Source organism: Petaurus breviceps, unplaced genomic scaffold (genome assembly GCF_028583685.1).
Source record: "Petaurus breviceps papuanus isolate PSGF00001 unplaced genomic scaffold, PetGlider_PUasm1.0 38, whole genome shotgun sequence".
In the NCBI taxonomy this organism is placed as follows: domain Eukaryota; kingdom Metazoa; phylum Chordata; class Mammalia; order Diprotodontia; family Petauridae; genus Petaurus; species Petaurus breviceps.
Genome location: NW_027186304.1, coordinates 85,368,610 through 85,392,734, shown reverse-complemented (window position 1 = coordinate 85,392,734; position 24,125 = coordinate 85,368,610). Strand labels below are relative to the sequence as shown.

Below are 24,125 nucleotides of genomic sequence, written 5' to 3'. Positions count from 1 at the left end.
CTTGATTTTCTAGGATTATCTAAGTATATCATCATATTAGATCTAAACTCCTAAGCAGGAGGCAAACGAGCCTTCTTCTTAGCAGTGACTTATAAATCTGGGTTGACTGAGGCTTAGTTCCTGGCAATTCAGTGAGATGAACTCAGAAATGAGGAACTTATCCCTGTGCTCAGAACTAAGTGAGTCAGTTTTAGGGAAAACACTGATTTGCATTATTGGATGCATCTGGGGCTTGCGATACAGGAGCATGGCACTTCCTACCACTTTGTACATCGAGGTCTGTGGTTTGCACGATCCTATCATTCCTTGATAGTTTACTCTGTGTAAGCAGAGATAAGCAGCTAGGTCATCCTCTACTTTTAGAAAGACTAAATCATTAGATCTGTAACCTTATTTTTACACATAGTTAAAATAATATAAGAGACTGAGGCCTGAAGGCTTAGAAGCACTTCCATCCCAGAGTAAAGTCACAAAGTTAAGTCTTGTGACAACTTTTTCCCCTTGTTCAGAGGTCCTTACTTTCTCGTTTGTGGTTGTGTTCTGGACAGTAGAAGTTGCCAGAATTCTGACTGCAGGTTAAGTGGGGCACTATTTTATTGTGTTTGGGGTATATGGAGTGTTCAAGGCGGACTAGAACCTCTAACATGAGGGTTGTTGAACCTCTTCAGGGCTGCTCATCCACCTTGGGTGTCTTCCTGACACTCAGCTATTACCTGTGCCTCCAAGAAGCTGTAGTATGAACAGTGACCACACCCCACTAAAACCATCTCAGCAGATTAGCTAAACCAGGTTGAGGGTAACCCATGGGTCTCAAACCTGTCAGTGAGTTAGGGTGGTGTCTGCCTCAAGTATGTGAAGACTTCCCTGGTGGAATGGGTGAATGAGAACAATTCCTTCCAATGGTCATAAATGGTCATTGTGGAAGCAGGCTCTGTGGAACATTCAGACCTTGATCCATCATTGAAGATACCAAGGTCATTCACTGCATCCCAGGTCATCGCCAATTGTCTAGACTTTGTCTTGCTATTAGACTTTGATGATTATAGAAGAGAGAGTGAGATTGATCCTGATGACTTCATGCAATTTTATATCACTCAAATATAATTCATGCATTTGTCTGACCATAGTTACCTGAAAATTATGAGAGGGTAGAATATAGAGCCCTCCATAGAGATAAATTCTAAAAAATTCAATGGCAGACAGAGAGCAGAAGTAGTACTTTCTTGGTGGTTTAATTTAATGCTACTTTTAGTCTCCTAATGTCCCACTCTCACGTCTAATCACAGTATGGAGGTGCCCTTGGCATCTCAAAAGCCAGGTCAGAAGAATTTAAGGTAACACTACCAAGCTAGCCTAGGTCTAGCCATGAACTGGAAATCATCTAAAGATCAGAAAAATCACAGAAGCACTGAATCTGAGTTAGAAGGGACCTCAGAGCCATCTACTCAAACCCAACATAAAAGAAATCATCATGATAAAGTAAGTCCCCAACAATCCCCAGCCTCTGTCTGAAGACCTTCAAGGAAGAGAAATGCACCGTACCTCAAAGCAGCAAATTCCACCTTCGAACAACTCCAATTTTTAGCAAGGTTTTTCTGACTTTTCGCCTACATTGTTCTCTTTGCCTTTTCTACCCACTGGTCTTGATTCTAACCTTCTAAAGCCAAACAGAACAAAGCCTTTATCTCCATGCTGTATAACCTTTCAGATACTAGAGGAAGCTCATTTATATTTGGCCATAGCAATTCACGACTATTGTTTATGCTAGAGCATAGTTGGGCAGCAACTTGTATCAATGGAAGCTGTGCCCACATCAGTGAAAGAATATATCCTCGAAGTATTTAATTATCCCAATGTTCCTAAAGTCCACTCCTTGGCCTTAATTGGAGAAAAGGGAGAGAACAACAGGAGGGAAAATGTAGATTTGAAGCATAAAGTTTAGAAGCTGCGAGATTGTCCATCTAGTTACTCTAGTACATTATGGTGGTTTACAGCAGTTACCACATCCAAGGAATAATTGTTCATCTTGACCCTCAAGTTAATATCCCACCATCTGACAAAAAGGTATTCCTCACTCCCCTCATCTGTTTCAGTTTTGTCCTGCCATTCCATGACTTTTAATTAGGAATGAAGAGTAAGGATTGCAGGAAACTGGTCAATCAGGCTTGGCCAGGGTTTTTTTTTTTATGATGTAAATGGTTTATAACTTGTTTTATCATGTATAACTTTTCTATTTATTTTCTACTTATTAAACATAGCTATTTTTAAACTTACATTTCATTTAATTAAACTATTGCTATCCAGGGGCGGCCAGGTAGCACAGCGAGTAAGAGCACCAGCTCCAGTGTCGGTATGACCTGGATCAAATCTGGGCTCAGATACTCAGCACCACACCCAGAAATAACTGGCCGTGTAATGTTGAGCAAGTTACTTAACCCCGATTGCTTTAAAAAAAAAAACTATTGCTATCCAGTTTTTTTACTCCTTAGAAATTCATTCAATTAATCTTTTTATAAATTGTTGTTCTTGTATGGGTTCTCTTTAGCTGGTCAATAACTCTCTGGAATTTGACCATTGGACTACATATAGCTTACATATTTAAGTTTTTATTAGATTTCATAACAAAGTTCCTTATTAGAATAACATCAAAATACATGAACAGGTCACTTCTTACACAATCTTTTTTCTTTTTCTTTTTTTCTGTCTTTTTAGTTTTCAACATTCATTCCCACAAGATTTTGAGTTACAAATTTTCTCCCCATCTTTCCCTTACCCCCACCCCAAGATAGCAAGCCTACTGAATACCCCTTCCCCCAATCTGTTCTCTCTTACATCATCCCACATGACCCCTAACTTTCATTTTTTTGTTTTGTTTTTTGCTTTTTGGAGGGCAGTTGGGGTTAAGTGACTTGCCCAAGGTCACACAGCTAGTTTTTTTGTGTGTGTTAAATGTCTGAGGCCAGATTTGAACTCAGGTCCTTCTGACTTCAGGGCCGGTGCTGCCCTCTAACTTTCTAGTAGGGCAAAATGGATTTCTGTACCCTAGTGCCTGTATATCTTATTTCCCAGTTGCATGTAAAACAAAACCAAAACGATTTTTTTAAACATTTGTTTTTAAAACTTTGATTTCCAGATTCTTTCCTTCTTCCCTCCTCACCAACCCCCACTGGGAAGACAAGCAATTCAATATAACTTGTAAATGTGTAGTTATGCAAAACATTTCCATAGTAGTTATATTGTGAAACACCAACTATATTTCCCCCCATCCTATCCCACCCCTCCACTTATTCTATTTTGTCCTTTGACTCTGTCCCTTTTCAAAAATGTTTGCTTCTAACTACTCTCTCCCCCAATCTCCCCTCTTTTCTATCATCCCCCCTCTTATCCCCTTCTCCCTACTTTCCTGTAGGGTAAGATACCCATTTGAATGTGTATGTTATTCCTTCCTTAAGCCAAATTCAATGAGATTAAGGTTGACCTATTCCCTTTCACTTTCCTGCTCTTCCTCTCCATTATAACAGTTTTCTTTGCCTCTTTTATATGAGATAATTTACCCTCTTCTATCTCTTTCTTTCTCCTTCTCCCAATATATTCCTCTCAACTCTTAATTTTATTTTTTAGATATCATCCCTTCATATTCAACTAATCCTGTGCTCTCTGTCTATGTATACATGTACACACATATATACACACTCACATATGCATTCATACATACATACACCCTCCTCTACACACATATATATGTGTATATATGTACCCTTCAACTATCCTCATACTGAGAAAAGTCTCATGAGTTACAATGATTGTTTGTCCATGTAGGAATGTAAATAGTTACATTTAATCATAGTTCCTTATGATTTCTTTTTCCTGTTTACCTTCTCATGCTTCTCTTGGTTCCCATGTTTGAAAGTCAAATTTTCTGTTCAGCTCTGGTTTTTTCATCAAGAATGTTTGAAAATCCTCTATTTCATTGAATGACCATATTTTGTCCTGAAGCATTATACTCAATTTTGCTGGGTAGGTGATTCTTGGTTTTAATCCTAGGTCCTTTCATCTCTGAAATATTATATTCCAAGCTCTTCGATCTACTAATGTAGAAGCTACTAGATCTTGTGTTATCCTGCTTGTGTTTCCACAATACTCAAATTGTTTCTTCCTGACTGCTTGTAATATTTTCCTCTTGACCCAGGAACTCTGGAATATATTGGAATATATAGGAATATATTCCAGAATATCTGGAATATATAGGAATATATCTGGCTATAATATTCCTAGGAGTTTTCTTTTTGGGATCTTTTTCAAGAGGTGATCAGTGAATTCTTTCTATGTCTATTTTTCCCTCTGGCTCTAGAATATGAGGGCACTTTTGCTTCATAATTTCTTGAAAGATGATGTATAGGCTCTTTTTTTGATCATGGCTTTCAGGTAGTCCAATAATTTTAAAATTATTTCTCCTGGATTTATTTTTTAGGTCAGTGGTTTTTCCATCTTGATTTCTCATAAAGTCATTAGCTTCCATTTGCTCCAATATAATTTTGAAGGAATTATTTTTCTTCAGTGAGCTTTTGAAATTCCTTTTCTGTCTAGGCAGTTTAGCTTTCTAAGGTATTCTTCTCCTCATTGGTTTTTTGGACCTCTTTTGCCATTTGAGTTAGTTTATTTTTTAAGGTGTTATTTTCTTTAGTCAAGCTATTGACTCGTTTTTCATTATTTCCTTTCCTCATTTTCATTCCTCTTCCCAATTTTTCCTCTACTTCTCTTACTTGATTTTCAAAATCCTTCTTGAACTCCTTCATGGCCTGCAACTAATTCATATTTTTCTTGGAAGCTTTTGATGCAGGAGTTTTGACTTTGTTGTCTTCTTCCGGTTCCATGTTTTGATCCTCTTTGTCCCCCAAAAAAGATTCTATTGTCTGATTACACTACCTCTGTTTGCTCATCTTGCCAGCCAGCGACTTGACTTTTGAGCTCTTTGCCACAGTAGAACTCTGCTTCCAGAGTGGAGAGAGCTGTGTCCCAAATTGCTGGGGTTTTTGCAAGTGTTGTCAGAACTGTTGCCAGAGCTAAGAGGAGGGTGCCCCCTTTACAGTCACTACAAGCTCTGGCACACTAGCGTTCCTCACCCCAGGACCACCACCCAAGACTGCAACTCAGATCCAAGCAGGTCAAAGCAAGAGCTATTACCCTCTGAATAGTTTTTTGGTCCCCCTACTATCTCTCGGCCAGGAGCTATGTAGGCAGCAATGCAGCAGCAGCTGCAGCCACTCTGCTGTGGTCACCTCTGCTGTCCCAGGGGCAGGGGCTGGACCGTGCTCTTCTCTCACCCAGTTCCAAAAGAGTTCCCTACTGACCTTTTACTTTCTTTTTGACATTTATGGGTTCAGAAGTCTGGAAATTGCCACAGCTGTCTGTGATTCACTCTCCTGAAGTCTGCTCTGGCAGGTCTGTGCCGCTGGTTGGGATGGCAACAGGTCTGGGCCTGTAGGGCCATGCCAGACTGTGCTTGGCTGACAGCCTGGTATAATAGACTCTTCCTGTCAGCCTGCCAGGCTGCTTTCAGTGGGAGATTTGTTTCTCTCTGTCACTTTGTGGGTTCTGTAGCTCTAAAATTTGTTTAGAGTCATTTTTTTTTTACAGGTATTGGAGGTGGTTAGATCTGGGGCTCAAGCAAGTTCCTGATTTTACTCTGCCATCTTTGCTCAGCACCCTACACAATCTTTTAAAAAATTTTGTTTTCAAGGCTAAAATTTGATCATTTAGAATAGATATTTTGAACATCTTACTATTGGCAAAATTTGTCAGGTTCTAAAATATAGATTAATGTATTACAAGCTAAATTAATTTTATTTAATCTTCATTTTTACATTGTTTTAAGCACATCAGAAAAAATAGAATTTTGATAACAGATATTTTGATTATAATGTGATTTTTCTTATTTGGCTGAAAGTTTATAAATAAGCACTTAGAAATGAAAATGAAAAGAAAGTGAATTACAAATTTTCCCATTTTATCACTTAATACAATCACTAGTAAAATATTAGAAGTCAAAATGATTGAAAGTAGTTACTGAAGAGAGATTTTAAAAATTTTATTTAGATACCATTAGCATTAATAATCAAAGGCTTATTGTAGTAAGAAGAATGAAGACTTACATTTTTGGAGCATTGTTATCTGTTGAAACCCTTCATTTCTAAATATTTTGTGTGATAGAATATATGTCTCAGGATATATTTTAAATCAAATACATATTTCTTCAGACTAGGCTACATAGCCATGGTCAGCAGCTCATGTAACCCATCTTTGCTCAAAAATGTGTGTTTCTTAGCAATATTTGTTGATCTTATGCAAATTTGAACAATTAAAATAGAATGAACAATTCTATTATTAACAATAGAATTCACAATTAAAATAGCAATATTTCTTCTGTGCAAAGTGCTTAGCACAGTGCTAAATAATAAATGGTATAGGAATGTTAGTTATTGTTATTATTATTGTTAATAAGAATTTGGGACCAATAATAGTCTCATAAATACTTTTGCTTTCATGATGATGATAATTTTCCTCTTATTAAATACCCTGCTACCTTCAATTTAGAGAATGAGAAGACAATACAAGGACATATACATTCTGGTTAAAGGAAAGTGATGAAATAATACTGAGGTTTATATGCATTTAGTGCTGTTGTATCCATCTGTTGATACCAGAGTTTAGAGAAATATAATAAAAGAAGTATGTGAGAGATCTTTGTCTTTAATATGCTTAGTCAATATTTTTAGTTTTGAATAAATAAAAAGATGATTTCTCTGCATTAACCTATCTATTTAATATTCTAGACAGTGGAAAACAAAGGCTGGAATAATCAAAAGATTGGATTTCCTGAAACAACAAGTAATAGTAAGTATTCACTTTTTTTTAGGCTCTCTATATTTGTATACTGTTTCATTCAAGTCAGTTTAATATTTATTGAGTACCTACTGGGCTCAAAATGTTATATTAAAAATTATAAATGGCACAGCCTGTATACTGCAAATTCCAGCCTAGCTGGCCATTTTCCACTCTGTTGTTTCTACTACTGCTATTGCTGCACCCTCTGTACCAGTGACCATGCCAGGGAGAAGCTGAGCCACTGGGCTCTGTATTGCCTGGGACACTTGTCCTCTTCTTCACTTGGGCTATTGTGTGGCCTCTTCTTATTCCCTGTCCTTTGCACCTCTTTCTTGGAGAACTGAAATCAAATTAGTATTACCATTGCCTCTGGAAAACATATGTTAATAGCTTATTCTTTTGTTCTACTCCCCATCTTAGAGACTTCTCTGACCTCGACTGCCTTTGCTACCATTCCCTCTTTGTGTTTTCTACCCCATTAGAATACAAACTACCAGCAAGGCAGGGGCTGTCATATGTTTGTATTTTATCTTCAGTGCTTAGACCATAGTAAGTGCTTAATAAATGTCATTCATTCATTCATTTATTATGTGTACTTTACAGGAGAACATGCTTTTTGAAAAATATTTGTGTTAGTTTTTTTTTTTAATTTGTGTTAGTTTCACATATATTTGAACAGTATAATATCCTTGAAAACAAAGAGGCTTATGATTCTCTAGAGGCACCATGTTTTCTCTTTGGCCCTTGATGATGATTGAATTCAGTGGGGGTACTTGTATCATCTTCCCAAATTTGAATTAAGGAGTTCATCCCTGTTTAGTCTTATGATTTTTATTCACATTTACATTATTCACCTTTTTATTTATCTCTTTACTCCTTTGTTTGAACTTCAGAGTTTCAATACCGTTTCCAACAGGAATGCTCAGCAGACTTCTATTTCATTAAAGTTTCTTTTTTTTTTCCCTTCGATAGCATTATACTCGGTTTTGCTAGATAAATTATTCTTGGTATTAAGTCCCTAAGCTCTGACTTCTGGAATAGTGTGTTCCAAGCTCTCTACTCTTTTATACTGATGACCTTGACTGTGCTTCCTCCAAATTTGAATTTTTTTCTGACATCTTGCAATATTTTCCTTTTTTGTAAATAGTATTTTATTTTTTCCAATTACATGTAAAGATAGTTTTCAACATTCGTTTTGTTTTGTTTTTGCCTTTTGAAGGGCAATTGGAGAAGTAACTTGCCCAAGGTTACATGGCAATTTTTTTTGTGTGGGTGTTAGGCCGGAACTCGGGTCCTCCTGACTCCGGGGCCAGCACTTTCCACCTAGCTGCCCTACTTTCCACCTAGCTGCCCTAAACATTCATTTTTACAAGATTTTGAATTGCAAATTTTTCCCTTCCTTACTTCCCTTCCCCCTCACCAAAATGGCATGCAGTATGATATAGGTTATACATATGCAATCATGGAAACATTTTCACATTAATTATGTTGTGAAAGAAAAAACAGAAAAGGGAAAAGTCAGAAAAAAAAACACAAAAAAGTGAAAATGATATGAAGTGATCTGCATTCAGACTCCATACATCTTTCTCTGGATATCATTTTCTGTCATGAGTCTTTTGGAATTGTCTTGAATCATTATATTGCTGAGAAGAGCTAAGTGAATCATAGTTGATCATTACACAGTGTATTACTGTGTACATTGTTTTCTGCTTCTGCTTACTTTAATCAACATCAGTTCATGTAAGTCTTTCCAAGTTTTTCTGAAATCTACTTGTCCATCATTTCTTATAGCACAATAGTATTCCATTATATTAATATACTTCTAATTTCTAATTCTTTGCCACCACAAAAAGAGCTCTTATAAATATTTTTGTATATGTAGGTCCTTTCCCCTTTTGTATGCCCTATTTGGGATACAGACCTAGTAGTAGTATTGCTGAATCAAAGGGTATGCACAGTTTTATAGCCTTTTGGGCATAGTTCCAAATTGTTCTCCAGAATGGTTGGATCAGTTCATAGCTCCACCAGCAATGTATCAGCGTCCCAATTTTCCCACATCTCCAACATTTATCGTTTTCCTTTTCTGACATATTAGCCAATCTGATAGGTGTAAGGTAGTACTTCAGTTAATTTTCATTTCTCTAAACAATAGTGACTTAGAGCATTTTTATGTAACTATAGATAGTTTTAATTTCTTCCTCTGCAAACAGCTTCTTCATATCCTTTGACCATTTGTCAATTGGGGAATGACTTTTATTCTTATAAATTTGACTCATTTCTCTCTATATTTGAGAAATGGGGCCTTTATCAGAAACGCTGGCTGTAAAAAATGTTTTGCATATTTCTGTTTTCCTTCCGATCTTGGTTGCATTGGTTTTGTTTTTGCAAAATCTTTTTAGTTTAATATAATCAAAATTATCCATTTTGTATTTCAGAATGCTATCTATCTCTTGTTTGGTCATAAATTCTTCCCTTCTCCATATATCTGACAGGAAAACTATTCCTTGCTCTCCTAATTTTCTTATGGTATCACCCTTTATTTCTAAATCATGTACCCATTTTGACCTTATTTTGGTATGCAGTGTGAGATGTTGGTCTATGCCTATTTTCTGCCACTGTTTTCCAGTTTTCCCAGCAGTTTTTTTTTTTCAAATACTGAGTTCTTACCCCAGAAGCTGGAGTCTTTGGGTTTATCAAACAGTAAATTACTATAATAATTTACTACTTTATCTACCTATTCCATTTATTCACCACTCTTTTTTTAACTAGTACCAAATAGTTGTGAGGATTGTTGCTTTATAAAATAGTTTTAGATCTGGTGAGCCTGGGCCATCTTCCTTTGCATTTTCTTTTCACTAATTCCCTTGATATTCTTGACCTTTTGTTCTTCCGGATGAGTTTTGTTATTATTTTTTTCTAGCTCTATAAAATAATTTTTGGTAGTTTGATTGGTATGGCACTGAATAAGTAAATTAATTTAGGTAGAATTCTCATTTTATTATATTAGCTTGGCCTACCCATGGACAATTGATATTTTTCTACTTGTCTAGAGCTGACTTTATTTGTGTGAAAAGTGATTTGTAATTATGGTCATATAGTCCCTGGATTTGTCTTGGCAAGTAGACTTACAAATATTCTATATTGTATACAGTTATTTTAAATGGAATTTCTCTTTCTATATCTTGTCATTCAGCTTTCTTGGTAATATATAGAAATGCTGATGATTTATGTGAGTATATTTTATATCTGTAACTTTGCTAAAGTTGTTAATTATTTAAAGAAGCTTTTTAGTTGATTCTCTAGGATTCTCTTAGTATACCAACATATCATCTGCAAAGAGTGATAGTTTTGCTTCTTCATTGCCTATTCTAATTGCTTCAATTTCTTTTTCTTCTCTTATTTCTAAAGCTAACTTTTTTAGTATGATATTGAATAATAGTGGTGACAATGGGCATCCTTGTTTCACCTCTGTGATTGGAAAGTCTTCTAGTTCATCCCCATTACATATAATGCTTGCTGGTGGTTTTGGAAAGATACTGCTTATCATTTTAAGGAAAGCTCCATTTATTCCTTTGTTCTTTGATGTTTTTAATAGGAATAGGTGCTGTTTTTTCTGTATCTATTGAGATAATCATATGATTTCTGTTGGTTTTTTATTGATATGGTCAGTTATGCTAATAGTTTTACTAATATTGAAACCAGCCCCATATGCCTGGTATGAATCCTACCTGCTCATAGTATATTATCCTGATAATAAATTGCTGTAAGCTCCTTGCTAATATTTTATATAAAATATTTGCAACAATATTAATTGAGGAAATTGGTCTATAATTTTCCTTCTCTGTTTTGGCTCTTCCTGGTTTAGTTATCAGCACCATATTTGTGTCACAAAAGGAATTTGGCAGGACTCCTCTGCCTATTTTTCTAGATAGTTTCTATAGTATTGGAATTAATTATTCTTTAAATATTCAGTAGAATTGACTTGTAAATCTCTCTGGTCCTGGAGATTTTTTTCTTAAGTAGTTCATTGAAGGCTTGTTTAATTTCTTCTTCTAAAATATGGTTATTTAAGTATTTTACTTCTTCAGTTAATCTGGGCCATTTCCATTTTTATAAATATTAATGCATTTCACTTAGATTGTCAGATTTGTTGACTTGCAGTTGGGCAAAATAACTCCTAATATTGCTTTAATTTCATCTTAATTGGTGGTGAATTCATCCTTTTCATTTTTGATACTGGTAATTTGGTTTTCTTTTTAAAAAAATTAAATTAATTAAAGGTTTATCTATTTTATTGTTTTTTAATAAAGCTAGATTTTAGTTTTAATTATTAGTTCAATAGTTTTCTTACTTTCAATATTATTTAATCTTTCCTTTGAGTTTCAGAATTTCTAATTTGATGTTTAAATGGGGATTTTTAATTTGTTATTTTTCTAGCTTCTTAAATTGTGTGCCCAATTCACTGATCTGCTCTTTCTCTTTTTAATTCATGTGAGCATTTAGAGATATAAAATTTCCCCTAAGTACTACTTTGGCTACATCTCATAAAACTTGGCATGTTGTCCATGGCTTTTTATTACATGTAATTTTTATTGTATAATGATCTGAAAAGGATGCATTTAATATTTCTGCCTTTCTGCATTTGATTGTGAGGTTTTTATACCATACTACATGGTTAATTTCTTTATAGGCCTTTTCATGAAGAGATTTTGAGAGTTACCTATCTCATTGAATATCCATCTTCTATCCTGAAAGATTATGCTCAATTTTGCTGGGTAGTTGACTTTTGGTTGTAATCCAAGCTCCCTGGACTTCCAGAATATCATATTTCAAGCCTTCTGGTCCTTTAATTTAGAAACTTCTAAATCCTATGTAATCCTGAATGTGACGTTGATATTTGAATTTTTTTTCTGGCTACTTGCAGTATTTTCTCCTTGACATAATAGTTCTGGAATTTGGCTACAATATTCCTTGGAGTTTTCAGTTTGGGATCTCTTTCAGGAGGTGATTGGTGAGTTCTTTCAATGACTATTTTTCTCTCAGATTCTAAGATATCAGGCAATTTTCTTTGCTAATTTCTTGAAAAATGATGTCCAGGCTCTTTTTTTGGTCACGGCTTTCAAATAGTCTAGTAATTCTTAAATTTTCTCCCCTACATCTGTTTTCCAGGTCAGTTGTTTTGCCAGTGAGGTGTTTTACATTTTCTTCTATTTTTTCATTCTTTCGATTTTGTTTAATTGATTCTTGATGTCTTATGGAATCATTAGTTTCCATTTGCCCAATCCTAAATTTTAAGGAATTATTTTCTTCATTGAGCTTTTGCACCTTCTTTTCCATTTGGCCAAATCTTCTTTTAAAGGGGCTGTTTTCTTCAGTGGATTCCTACCCCCCCCCCCCAATTTGGCCAATTTTATTTTTTAAGGAGTTGTCTTCTTCAATCAATTTTTGTGCTTCCTTTTCCAAGCTGTTGACTCTTCTTTCATAATTTTCTTGTATGACTCTCATTTCTTTTCTCTCAATTTTTCTTCTAACTCTCTTACTTGATTCTTCAAATCCTTTTTGAGCTCTTCTAAGAGGACTTTTTGGTCTTGAGAGCAATTCATATTCCCCTTTGAGACTTTGCTTGTAGGTATTTTGATATTGTTGTCTTCTTCTGTGTTTGTATTTTGGTTTTCCCTGTGCCATAGCAGTTTTCTATGATCTGGGCCCTTTTTTTGTTTTTTACTCTTCTTAAAGTTGAGCTCTGCTCCTAGTGTACAAGGGACACTGGCCCAAACTTCTTGCACTGAAGGCCAGGGGTCTGGTCACTGGCTTTCTGTACTGGGACCTCTGAGACTGGTGAATTGTTCATTGTTCTAGGGTAGCCCAGCCTAGTCACACCTGTTGGGCCCTGAGTTTTAGGACTGGCAGTTGGTTGCTGTGCTTCGACTGGAGGCCTCACAGCTGGCCTGCTGAATCCAGACCACAGTACCTTGGATGCTGATCTGTGTTGTGGCTAAGAACCTCCCACTGACTTGCCTGGATGCTTCCTATGCTGAGCTGTGCACCCCTTTTAACCAAGTGAGATAACTTCCTTGTAAGTAATGTTGGACTGGAAAATTGTTTCACTCCATTTTTTTTTTTTTTTGGCTTCTTTTGCTCCAAATTTTTTTTTTTTTTTTTTTTTTTTTTTGCTTTTTGGAGGGCAATTGGGGTTAAGTGACTTGCCCAAGGTGACATGGCTAGTAAATGTTAAGTGTCTGAGGCTGGATTTGAACTCAGGTCCTCCTGACTCCAGGGCCAGTGCTGTGTTCACTGTGCCATCTAGCCACCCCCAAAATTCTTTTAGAGGCTTGATTTTACATTGTTTCTGAGGGAAATAGGAGAGTTCAGGCAACTTCCTGGATTCTCTCCACCATCTTGGCTCTACTCCTGCAATAATTTTTTTTTCAAATGCTTTATTAACTTCTAATTTACATCACTCATTTCCACCAGATTTTGAGTTGCAAATTTTCTCCCCGTTTTTCCCCTACCCACTGCCCCAAAATAGCAGTCCCACAGGATATCCACTCCTCTAATCTTCTCTCTCCCATATTTTCTCCCATACCTCTTTAGACTTTTCCAGTGGATCTCTATGCCCCAGTGCCTGTATATCTTATTTCCCAATTACATGTAAAATAGTGTTAATAATAGTATATATACATATATGTATGTATGTATACACACACACATATATATATACACATACATATTTGAATATTTGATTTTAAAACTTTGAATTCCAGATTCATTCCCTTCTTCCCTTGTCTCCCACCCTTGCTGGGAAGATAAGCAGTTCAGTATAGGTTGTACATGTGTAGCTAATGCAAAACAATAACATAGTAGATATATTGTAAAAGACTGACTATATTTCCCTCCCTCCTATCCCACCTCCCACTTATTCTATTCTCTACATTGGTCCTGTCCCTTTTCAAAAGTGGGTGCCCCCAACTTCCCTCCCCTGCAGCCTGCCCTCCCTTCCATCATCCCCCCTCTGATCCCCTTCCCCCCTTACTCTCCTGGAGGGTGAGATACCCTATTTAGTGTGTATTTCATTCCCTCCTCAAGCCAAATTCAATGGGAATAAGGTCGACCCATTCCCTTTTGCCTTCCTGTTCTTCCCCTCCATTGTAACCATTTTCCCTTGCCTCTTCTTTATGAGATAGTTTACCCCATTCTGTCTCTCCCCATTTCCTCTCATTATATTCCTCTCTCACCTCTTAATTTCACATTTTAAGTATCATCCTTCCTGTTAAATTGGTCCTGTGCCCTCTATCTATGTATACCTGTAAACATATATACACACATTCACATGTGTATTCATATGCCCATATATCCTCATATATAGACATGTATATATATTCCCTTCAACTACTGAGAAAAATTTCATAAGTTATAATTACTGTTATTCCATGTAGGAATGTTAATAGTTCAACTTTGATAAGTTCCTTATGATTTCTTTTCCCTATTTACCTTCTCATGCTTCTCTTGCTTCTTGTATCTGAATGTGAAATTTTCTATTCAACTCTGTTTTTTTCAGCAAGAATGCTTGAAAGTCCTCTATTCCACTGAATGACCATATTTTCCCCTGAAACATGATACTTAGTTTTGCTGGGTAGGTGACTCTTGGTTTTAATCCTAGCTCCTTGGACCTTGAGAATATCATATTCCAAGCCCTTTGATCCCTCAGTGTAGAAGCTGCCAGATCCTGGGTTATACTGATCATGTTTCCACAATATTCAAATTGTTTCTTCCTGGCTGCTTGTAATAATCTCTCCTTGATCTGGGAATTTCAGAACCTGGCTATAATAGTCCTAGGAGTTTTCTTTTTGGGATCTTTTTCAGGAGATGATCGGTGGATCCTTTCAACCTCTATTTTGCCCTCTGGTTCTAAAACATCAGGGCATTTTTCTTTGAGAACTTCCTGGAGGATGATTTCTAGGTTCTTACTTTGATCATGGCTTTCAGGTAGTCCAATAATTTTTAAATTATCTCTCCTGGACCTATTTTCTAGGTCACTGGTTTTTCCCATGAGATATTTTACCTTGCCTTCTATTCTTTCATTTGTTTGGATCTGTTTAATAGCATCTTGATTTCTCATAAAGTCATTAGCTTCCTTTTGCTCCAATCTAATTCTGAAGCAATGATTTTCCTCATTGAGCTTTTTGAGATTCTTTTTCCATCTGGCAAATTCAGCTTTTTAAGGCATTCTTCTCTTCATTGCCTTTTTGAGCCTCTTTTGCCATTTCAGTTAGTCTATTTTTTAAGGTGGTATTTTCCTCAGTCAGGCTGTTGACACTCATTTCATAATTTTCTTGCATTGTTCTCATTTCTCTTCCCAATTTTTCCTCCATTTCTCTTATCTGCTTCTTAAGGTCCTCTATGGCCTGTAACCAGCTCGTATTTTCCTTTGTCGCTTTTGGTGCAGGAGTTCTGACTTCACTGTTTTCCTCCTGTTCCATACTTTGCTCCTTTTTGTCCCCAAAATAGGAGTGTAATGTTGGAATCTTCTGTCTGCTTTGTTTCCTTTGCCTGGTCATGTCACCCCTCAGTCACTTGACCCCTGGGCTTTTTGCAACAGTATGACTCTGCCACCGGACAGGGGAACTTTTCGTCCCAAATGCTGGGGTTTTCTCAGCTGCTGGAGGTAATTAGATGGGTGCCCTCTCTGAGATTTCCACATGCTCTGGCAGGCTGGACACACACCCCAGGACCTCCACCCTAGACCGCAATCCAGATCCAAGCAGGTTAAAGCAAGAGCGATTACCCCTCATACTGGTGCTTGGTCCCCCTACACTCTGCAGGCCAGGAGCTGAAGCTTGCACGTGGTGCTGGCTGGCTGTGCAGGTCTCAGTGGCTTCTCATCCTGGGGGCAAAAGCCACGTACTCCCACTTACTGGGTCTCAATGTCCAGACTGCACTGACCTCTCACTTTGTCCTTCACATCTACGTGTTGACAAATCTGGAAACTGCCACAGCTGCTGCTGATCTGGAGTCCCTCTGGCCAGGGGCTGATCAGGCCCACCCTGGGTCTAAAGCCTCGGCTCCCAAAATGCTGTGCTGGCCGATTCCTGCCAGCCTGCCAGGCTGTCCTCAGCGAGAGGTTATCTTTTCTGTGTCATTTTGTGGGTTCTGCAGCTGCAAAGTTTGTTTAGAGTCCCCTTTTACATGGATTGGGGAAGGTGGAAGCCGGAGCCCAGCGGAGGTCCTGCTTCTACTCTTCCATCTTGACTCCGCCCCTTACCCCTGCAATATTTTTCTTTCACCTGGAAGCTCTGAGTTTTGGCTGTAATGTTCTTGGGAGTTGTCATTTTTGGATTTCTTTTAAGAGGTGACCTGTGAATTCTGTTTCCACTTTACCCACAGGTTCTAAAGATCTGGGCAGTTTTCTTTTAAGATTTCTTGAAATATAATGTGTTGGTTCTTGTTTTGATCATGGTTTTCAGGTATCCCAGTATTGTTATTTTTTTCTTCTCAATCTGTTTTCCAGGTCATGAGATACCTTATATTTTCTTCTACTTTTTTCTGTCTTTTGACTATTTTAATATTGCTTATTGTCTCAAGGAGTCATTAGCTTTTATCTGGTCCATTATAATTGTTTTTTGAGCAAGGTTTCGCTGAAATTAGATGTTCTAATTTATTTTTCATTTCTTTCTTCTATCTCTTTTTAAAATTTTTTTCCCCTCTAGAATTCTCATTTCATTTTAAACTCTTTCTCAAATCATTTTAAACTTTTGCTCCATCTCTCTCAGGAATTATAGTTGAATTTGTATCCAAGCTGTGCTTTTCTTTGAGGCATTGCTTGTAGATGTTTTGTATTCATTCTTTTTTTTCTGCGTTTGTGTCTTGAGTATCCCTGTTGCTATGATAGTTTTCAGTGGTGGGATTTTTTGGGTTAGTTTTTTCTCCTAGCCTACTTCCTTCCTGACTTCCAACTTGATGTTAGGTCTGGATTCTTCACACTTGTACAGGGAAAGTTTAGGCTGTTTCATTTACTACTTTCGTGCATTGTTCCAGGGTCTCAGGCACAGCTGAAGCTGGGGAATTGCAAGCTTTCAGTTTTCCCAAAGTTTCAGGTCTAATCCAGAGCTAAACCCGATTGAGACCTCCCTGGTCTGAGTTCTGCAAGTTCCTGACCTGGGTTTGGATCTGAGCAACCATAAGCTACCACTGCTCAGTCGCTGGGAATCTCTGCTAGTTCAGAGTAACAGAGCCATAGTTCTCCTCTTTGGTCAAGGATTCTGACATTAGTTATTCCTTTGCAGGCTTTGGACTGAGCTATAGCCTGGAACTGAGACCCCACTCTGTTCCTTGGGTCTTAGCCACACTGCTGCTACTTACTTCAGAACTTGCTGCTTTTGCTATGCAGCCTTTGGCCAGGAGGGTGGGAGAGCATGGGGGTAGTTCACTGTACTGCTTCCTGATACTTTACCATCTTGACTTCCCCCCTCCTCCCCTCCACCATAACTTTCTTCAAGATTCATATTAATTCATGGAAGCTTTAATGTATTATTTGAAAAACATTAGATTAAAAATAAGAGAAACCTAGATTGATTAGTAGAGTCAGCCATTTTCAGATTAATCCTCTTTTCATGAAAATGGATGCTTTTTCTATTTAGAAGTACCATCAAAACTATTTATTCCCATTTTGTTCTGTTGCAAACATGGTGTCCAGGTATATACATAATTGTTGAGCTTTAACAGAAACCATAGATAATGGAAGGAATATGATGTAAGATGCAAATAAATTATTAATATTTTAACTTTAAAATAGAATATGGAAAACTGTAATCTTCAAGTTCTTTTAGTAAGACTTAGATATTTTATATCTTTGCTTACTTATCTGTTTATGCAAAAAGACCAAGTATTAGAAAGTGCAAAAAAGTCTAACCTTGGTTGTAAAATTAAATGTGGTAAAAGGTGGCCAAAACACAACAGTAACAAAAAATCCCCAAACTAACCAAATCACAAAGTTTTAGGGATTGGACCTCTGTGAGATGTTGAAATTTAGAGGGAGAATTGCCACCGCCACTACCACCCCCCATTCCCCATGATCACTCCATCTGTACTGGTCTTAGATGGTGAGCTGAAAGGGGTCTCTGCATCACAAGCATCACTAATACTGAATGATTCCTATGTTGTAGCACCATGGGGGAGGAGGGAGTCTAGCTCCAAGAAATCATTGCTCAGCTTCCCAGATAATTTTCCTCTAAGCAACACTGGAGGTTCTGGGACTAGATTGGTCTTGCTGCAACACAGCAACAATAAAAAGCTGGTCTCTGCTTAGGAATTAATAACTTTGGGAATAACTTCTATTTTTTTCCTATAGATTTATGTAAGTTCAAATCTTAAGGTAACATAAACAAAGTCTACTCTACTTAATCAGTTCCATGAGCTCAGATTTCTGTCATAGGAAATTGTGTAGAGTGAGGGAATGTATATGCTGTTAGTATTTCAAGTGTAAAAATGTGCGTTTGTGATTAGAGGGTTGCTTTCTAGGTACTCCAAAGAGACTTTGGACACTTCACTTTGACTCATTATGATTCAGTTTTAGTCATCTTTTAGAATTTTCATGTTGTAAAGAGTTAAGAATTTTTCCTTAAAAAACTTCTGCAGAATGATTTACCATCTTTGGACAACATAAAGAAGGGGTAGCCTTTTACTTCAAAATAAGCATAATGTCATCCTGAATTAGTATTTAAACATACAGATTTCTTTCATGAAGTGTACTTTTACCATCCTTACTTAAAAAGAGAACATTTTAAAATCTAGGTTCATTTGAATAAATGCTAATAATAATAATAGCTAGTACTTACATAGTGCTTTAAGGTTTGCAAAGCACTTTATAAATATCACATTTTGTCCTCACCACAGCCCTGAGAGGCAGATATGATAATATTTTCCCCATTCTACAGATGAGGAAACTGAATCTAAGGAAAACTAAGTTACTTGCCCAGGGTCACACGGGTAGTTAAGTGTTTGAAGCTGTATTTAAAGTTGGGTCTTTCCTTTCTCCAAGTCTGGTTCTCTGTCCACTAGTTGCTATGGAATTATCTTGAAAACAGGCTATACTGGAGGCACATATCTTCTCATTTCCTCTGATGTCCCCAAGTTAGACAGTGACAGTGATGTTTTGTACTAGAAATTCTTGCTGTTCTCCTTTTCACTATATAAAAGGAGAGAAATGATGTAGCATTAAAGGAGAAAATAATTTTAATGTGGCATAGCTAAAATTTGTGTGACACCTGATTAGAAATGGGCAGGAAGTTAATATACACCTGTGTTTGATTTTTCCAATGGAAGATTTTTTTGGAGATTACGGTCATAAGAGACTGCTAGCAATTACAACTGAAGAATAGTTTAAATGGTTTTGCAAGTGTTAGTGATTACACAGCCTGGCTCCTCTATGTATTTTCCTAGCTTGATTGCCTGCAGATTTGAATTATAGAACTAGGTTTGTTTTGGTTTTTTGAAGATTTTCATGAATGTACCTTCAGCTGAAAAGGCACTGAAAATCGTGCTCTTTCCTCTTCACTCCAAACGTGGATACTTTGGATGTATAAGCCCGCACCTTTGTCATAGGCATGTTAAATTGCAAGTGCACATAACTCTGTAATGTGAGATTTGTGTTAAATTTAGCATGGGGCAATTTTATGCTTGGCATGCACATAAAAAGCTAGATTTTACAGATGAATGACTAACAAGTTTAAAAAAAGGTTGTGTGTTTTAAAGATCCACTGATGGCTAATGGAAAACTTTGTAAAACATTCTATTTAGAGACAATTCAGCTGATGCATATCTTATTTTTAAAAATTTCTCATTCCCTGTTTCTTATTAATAAAGAATTTTGTTTTAAAATGGGCTCATTGTTTGTTAAAGGTGAACTGTGAAGCTTAATTCAAAATTGGACTAGGCTCAAAGGTACTGGTATGTGCTGAATCCACCCACTAAAAGACTGTTCAGAGGCATTTACCACATAAATATGTTTTTGCTAACCTTTAAAAAAGTTTTATTTAGCCTTTGTGAAATCTGCTGGTTCTTCTAGGTTCATTAGAGATGACCCTAGATAAATACTTCTGGGATGGAGTAGAGCTCCTTGTGACTTTCATTGTAATTGTTTATTTGTCTTATTCTTTGTCACTTCTTGTGTGTCTGTTCATTATTTAACCCGAATGACACATCCTAAAACTAAAAAGGTGCTCCCATTCCCAGCAGGCCTATACTGGGCTTTGTTCTCAGTTTCCTTTGGCCTCTGCCCTCAATTTAGATCTACTATTGTTGGACTAATGAATACCTTTGAAATCTGTTTTTATTTATTAGATGATTATTTTTATATGATCTCTCAGATTTTTTGGTACTATGTTTATAGAATTAAAATGATCCTGACAACAACAATTTTTTTTGCTCAATTTGTTCAAGGGCAAATATGGGAATTTGATCTGATTTCTCCTAGTTTGGCTATCTCCACTTTGAATTCACCTCAAAATATCAAAGCTCCATTTCTTTGCATTTTGTGTAGACCTCTACGGTGGCATTAAAGAAGCTGTGGAATCATTACATCAGAGGCATAGTTTATGCAGGCATGTGTATGTACAAATATATAACATCCCTCTATATATGGATGGATGTATACATACATGCCCATATATACATATACTTATCTAAATTAATACAAAATAGAGATATAGGGAATGTGATTTCATTGGTATAAGACACTTCCAGATGAGGAAATTTTCTGCTATTGCAGGTTAGCACCTTCTTAGGGGTCTATAGTTTTAGAGAATTGTGTAAGACACCAAGAGGTTAAGTGACGTCTTGGAGTCATATAGATAGATAAGAATTTCTCTAGAAAACTGTAATAGTTAATTTTTTTTATGATAGCAAAAAAGAAGAAGAAGAAACAGTGCTACACAGGTAAGGAGAAAATAAAGATAGCAATGTTGGCATATCTAAGGAAACTTAGCCTAACTAGAAAGGAATCTCTGGAAGTCTTAACTTCTGAAGTACTAAGATAAGAAATTTTAAAAATATATATCTTTAAAAAGAAAGCAAACCTTTACTTTCACTGAAGGATGCAGGTCGAATGAAGTTCAATTTAAATGTGTTCTTATGATTGATTCATTTGTTCAGAAACTAATACATTGTGCCCAGGTAGGGCATATGCTCATGGTGGTGCGTATGCCCAGTAGAAGATTGGAAAACTGTCCCTTCACCCACCCAGAAAACAGCTCAAAATAGTCTTCACACACTTTACTGCTGGAAAAAGAAAAGTGAAGGGTGGGCAGCTCCCTTTTATATATCCATGGTGTTATCAGCCTCTCTGGCTCGACAGTTTATTGGGACCTTCTTTGCCATCTCAAAGTACAAACCTTTCAGTGCCAAGCCAGCCTTTCCAGGCTGGAAAAAAAGTTTGCCATCCCCAAAGGATGAGTCACCATGTCCTCGGAGGCTTTGGAAGTTTCCAGGGGGGACTGGGGCACATTTTCCTAGGAGGATCCCTTGCAGCCTCTGATACACACTTTAAATTATTTAGATGATTTAACATGCAGTTGAATCACCAGCTTGGTTAATTGAGCTCATCAACTGCTACAGAAATTCAAATAATTGAAAAAAGATCATCTACTGCTGGAAGTAGGAAGGTGAGAGGACATTAGCCATTAGGAAAACTGTAAAAAAAAAAAACAACTGGGGAAGAACTATGCTGTACAGATTGTTCTTGTTTTAATGACTATTAAAGATGAAAGAAAATCAGCTACAGATAGCTCATTCATTAATTTCTGTCATAATCCAATTAAAAGAAAGTTTCTCATTTGTTCATGTTTAGCTATCTTTATCAACTAGGCTTTCTACAGTGTGAGCAAGGATACCTTTTAGTCTCGTGTTATTTTGGGGAAAAATAACTATTTGTAATTCACTAAAATTACTCAAAAATAAAATGGATCAAAATTTCTTTGATATATCTGTAGCCTTTAGAAAAGAATTTTATTGATGTCTTTTATTTCATTTATTACAATCACTTCTAGAGATATACACACACACACACACACACACACACACACACACACAAAACCTCCCTCCCCCCAGTGAACCCTCACTAATAAAGAAAAGCATTTAAGCCTAAACAACTAATAGCAGGCACCACTTAACAGTATATCTAATTTTCTTACTTAGTAGTCAGTCACCTCCCTTCTATCAGGGAGAGAGTTATTTTTCATTAAAGTTCTTGGGGATTGTGACTAGTTTTTAATCAGTTTGACTTTCTTTTAATGACATTTTTTCATTTACGTTTTTGTAGCCATTGTGTATCTTGTTCTGATTCTCCTTATTTTGCTCCATGCCAGCTTATACAGATGTTTCTCTGATGTTTTCATATTTATCATTTCTTTTATTGTTGTTGTTAAGTCATTTCAGTTGTTTCTAACTTTTCATGATCCCATTTGGGGTTTTTTTGTTTGTTTTTTTTTTGCCTTTTGGAAGGCAATTGGGGTTAAGTAACTTGCCCAAGGTTAAACGGCTAGCTTTTTTTTTTTTGTATGGGTATTAAGTGTCTAAGGCCGGAACCGAACTCAGTTCCTCCTGAATCTGGGGCCGGCGCTTTTTACTCAATGCGCCACCTAGTCACCCCCATTTGGGGTTTTCTTAGCAAAGATACTGGAGTGGTTTGCCATTTCCTTCTCTAGCTCATTTTACAGATGAGGAACTGAGGGAAACAGGGTTAGTATGTATTTTAAGATGCCAATTTAAGCCTAATATGTGACAGATTTCCTTATTTTCCCAGTAGTTGTGGTCAAATTGGGAGTCCTTTCCCAATAATTTATATTCTTAGGTTTTAATCAAACACTGAACTATTAATTTAGACGGCTTCTGGATCTTGTGTGTGTGTTTGAGTATATATATATGGATACATAAACACACACACACACACACACACACATATATATATACACACATACACTATTGCATTAATTTGCCTTTCTATTGTTTTTAACCAGTAACGGATAGTTTTGATTACTGCTTTAAAATATAGTTCAAGGTCTGGTAATACTCTGCGTCTTTCATTCCTACTTATTTTCATTCTTTTCTTTGAGATTCTAAACTGATTGTCTTCCAGATAAACTTTATTTTGTATAGTTCTACAAAATATCTTTTTGGTAATTGTACTGGTACAGCACTAAATCCATAAATTAATTTAGATAGTATTTTCATTTTATTATATTTGCCCAACAGTGAGCACTGAATCTTTCCAATCACTTAAAACTTTTATTTCTGTAAAGAGGGGTCTATCATTGTATTTATATAAAATAATCTTATATGTGTATCTTGGTAGGTTAATTCCCAGATTTTTTTTTACCACCCCCAGACCCTGTATTTGCCTTTATTTACTCTATAACTCTTTTTTTTTTTTAAATTAAAGCAATTTGGGTTAAGTAACTTGCTCAAGGTTACACAGCCAAGTGTTTCTGGGTGGGTGCTAAGTGTCTGAGCCCGGATTCGATCCCAGGTTATCCCAACGGTGGGGCCGGTGCTCTTACTTGCTGTGCTACCTGGCCGCCCCTACTCTATAACTCTTAAAGACAGTGGGAATCTTAGGAGATATTTGCCTCTTCTCCTATTGTCATTTATCCTTTCCCAATTTCTCAAATGTATTTATTTTTCTATGTTTCTCCTATTTTCATTTCAAAGATTCTACTCAGCTTTTGCTCTTTTCATAAGGATTTTTTGAAAGTTCTCTATTAAAAACTTAGTTGTTCTTACCACCTCACCCCATAAAAATATACTCAGATTCATAAAAGATGTTATTCTTGGTTCTTTCTTTTGCCTTTTGCAATGTCATATTTCAATTTTTTTTCTTTATTGTATTTGCTGCATAGTCTTCTGTGATCATGAATTTGATTCCTTGGTTTTGAACCATTTCTTTCTGACTGCTTGAAGTATTTTACCTTTGACCTGGAAGCTCTGACTTTTATATAATTCCATAGCAATTGACTTGTGGGAATTTGCATGGGAAACTGTGGACCTAGCATCTCTGAGCATCAATTCTGTTTCTCTACAGGCACCTTTCTGTCCTCTTACAACTACTCAGCAATTTCCTTGCCCCCATCCAGGCATCCTTTGTCTCACTCTTCTTTCTTTCTTCCTTTCTTCCTTTCTTTCTTTCTTTCTTTCTTTCTTTCTTTCTTTCTTTCTTTCTTTCTTTCTTTCTTTCTTTCTTTCTTTCTTTC

At 36.5% G+C, this 24,125-nt stretch overlaps 1 protein-coding gene across 7 annotated transcripts in view; it reads left to right on the top strand.

Moving 5' to 3' along the window:
• Positions 1-24,125, top strand: part of STAU2 (staufen double-stranded RNA binding protein 2) — a 434,298-nt gene that overhangs the window by 225,945 nt on the left and 184,228 nt on the right. For all 7 annotated transcript variants that reach the window (XM_069100127.1, XM_069100123.1, XM_069100126.1 and 4 more), the window contains one exon: positions 6,834-6,894. In XM_069100127.1, the coding sequence (XP_068956228.1) occupies positions 6,834-6,894 (61 nt within the window). The remainder of the gene's footprint in view (positions 1-6,833; positions 6,895-24,125) is intronic.